Genomic DNA, 2,500 nt, shown 5'->3' on the forward strand with positions numbered 1-2,500 from the left:
TAGCAAGGACCGCGGAAACGAGTATATGAAAGCCTTTTTGATGCAGGGAAAGGGTGGAAAGGGTGGGTCTCTGATAGGGTTTAGTGGGTTTAAAGGGCATAAGGGTGATGTCACTAAGATTCGTTCCCCCTATACAGCAAGGACCGCGGAAACGAGTATATGAAAGCCTTTTTGATGCAGGGAAAGGGTGGAAAGGGTGGGTCTCTGATAGGGTTTAGTGGGTTTAAAGGGCATAAGGGTGATGTCACTAAGATTCGTTCCCCCTATAGAGCAAGGACCGCGGAAACTAGAGTAAGAAAGCCTTTTTGATGCAGGGAAAGGGTGGAAAGGGTGGGTCTCTGATAGGGTACTGTAGGTTTAAAGGGCATAAGGGTGAAGTCACTCTATGATTCGTTCCCCTATACAGCAAGGACCGCGGAAACTAGAGTAAGAAAGCCTTTTTGATGCAGGGAAAGGGTGGAAAGGGTGGGTCTCTGATAGGGTACTGTAGGTTTAAAGGGCATAAGGGTGAGGTCATTCTGAGATACGTTCCCCCTATACAGCAAGGACCGCGGAAACGAGTATATGAAAGCCTTTTTGATGCACGGAAAGGGTGGAAAGGCTGGGTCTCTGATAGGGTTTAGTGGGTTTAAAGGGCATAAGGGTGAGGTCATTCTGAGATACGTTCCCCCTATACAGCAAAGACCGCGGAAACGAGTATATGAAAGCCTTTTTGATGCAGGGAAAGGGTGGAAAGGCTGGGTCTCTGATAGGGTACTGTAGGTTTAAAGGGCATAAGGGTGAGGTCACTCTATGATTCGTTCCCCTATACAGCAAGGACCGCGGAAACGAGTATATGAAAGCCTTTTTGATGCACGGAAAGGATGGAAATGCTGGGTCTCTGATAGGGTTTAGTGGGTTTGAAGGGCATAGGAGTGCACACGAGAATACACAAGACTGGGAGGGTGTGCGTCCATCTCGGCCCATTGCCAACTCGGACCATTCACCATTACCGACTCGGCCCACTGGTGAACCAAATCGGACCATTTTTTTAATACCAACTCGGACCATCAGCTCGATTCAACTACCACTGCTCACATAGTTTAGGTTTTCAAATAGTTCGAACCATCAGCTCGATTTAACTAGGAGGACTACAAGAATCAAGACGGTCTACACATAGCAGCTCCTGAAGGTGGAAATTGCTTTTGCGAACCGAAAGATGTCAGACACTTCGCTTCTCACATCAACCATTTTCAAAGACTAAAAAGAAGACGTATCGGGTTCTCATGAGTGGTTTTTTAGGTTCTAGGTACAAAAAAAAGGATCACACTACTACTGGGGCTATGAGACTACCCATGAAAATGCCTATAACTCCTACGAAAGCCTTGTGAAATGTATGTGCTTGGGAGGTGATTTTTTTTTTTTTTTACAAGGAAGGAGACAGCTCAAGGGCACAAAAAAAGGAAACAATAATAAAAAAAAGCCCGCTACTCGCTGCTCCTACAAAAAAAAATCAAAAGAGGTGGCCGAAAGAAGAATATGTCCCTCAATCTCAATCATCTCTCTCATGCTCTTCAACCCCGCACTCACCTGAGCCTCGATGACTTCTGCACCAGGTTGATGAAGGCAGACACCAACACAAAGAACATAGCGGCGTTGAGCTTGGCGTGGCCGGAGGGGTTCCCGGGCCCCGTCTCACACGTGATGGGGTACTGGTGCATGGGCGGGGGCAGGCCGTGGGCGTAGATCGGGGTCTCGTGTATCCACCAGAAGGGACGATCACCAGCTAGGGTCCTGAGGGAGGCGGAGACAAGGTTAAAGGTGAATCGAGTTGCATGAGAGTTCTAGTGTTACTTTGCGTGGGGGACTGAGATAAAAAGAGTATCGCTGGTATAGAGGATCTGTTTTTTTTTTTACAGTAATGGAAGGAGTTCAAGGACAAAAACAACAGAAAACGGTGTGTGTGTGTGTGGGGGGGGAGGTCTTCCCATTCTCCTTCTCCTCCTATACCCCCAACGAGCCCATAATATACATAATTTCGTTCCCTATCAGTATGAAGAAGAGAAAATAAAGAAAAATACATGAGATTTCCAAATGTAAGCCGTGTAATTTTAATAACCTCAACAACTCTATGTGTATATTGTTGTTTTCGTCTTTCCAACGGAGCCATAATATACATAATCTCATTCCCTATCGTCCGCAAGGCTAGATCTATGGCTGTATATTAAGGCGGATGATCTTAAAATTACGTCATCCGTCACAGACTTCTAAAGGGTCCCCGCCCCCGCCGCCCTCTGGTCCCTGCAATGGCTCTGACGTCGAGGGGCGGTAGGATTTATAGTTATTGCCAAGCCCACGCGCGACCTCTCCCCCTTAAAATATAATTACGTGGGTGTATATACTGAAGGTAGCGCCCTCGTATTTTTTTTCTGGCTTGGGTTCGTCTTTTCCTTAATTTTCTGTTTTCATTTATTATTCCTCTCTCTCTCTCTCTCTCTTTTCACCATCACTTCCTTTCTTT

The 2,500-nt window shown here is 46.4% G+C and overlaps 1 protein-coding gene across 2 annotated transcripts in view; it reads right to left on the reverse strand.

Annotated features, from left to right (window-relative positions):
- The window catches only part of LOC126999767 (glucose-6-phosphatase catalytic subunit 1-like), a 28,234-nt gene that overhangs the window by 9,739 nt on the left and 15,995 nt on the right, over nucleotides 1-2,500 (reverse strand). For both annotated transcript variants that reach the window (XM_050862631.1, XM_050862632.1), the window contains exon 4: nucleotides 1,570-1,773. In XM_050862631.1, the coding sequence (XP_050718588.1) occupies nucleotides 1,570-1,773 (204 nt within the window). The remainder of the gene's footprint in view (nucleotides 1-1,569; nucleotides 1,774-2,500) is intronic.

Source organism: Eriocheir sinensis, chromosome 17 (assembly GCF_024679095.1).
Source record: "Eriocheir sinensis breed Jianghai 21 chromosome 17, ASM2467909v1, whole genome shotgun sequence".
Taxonomy (NCBI): domain Eukaryota; kingdom Metazoa; phylum Arthropoda; class Malacostraca; order Decapoda; family Varunidae; genus Eriocheir; species Eriocheir sinensis.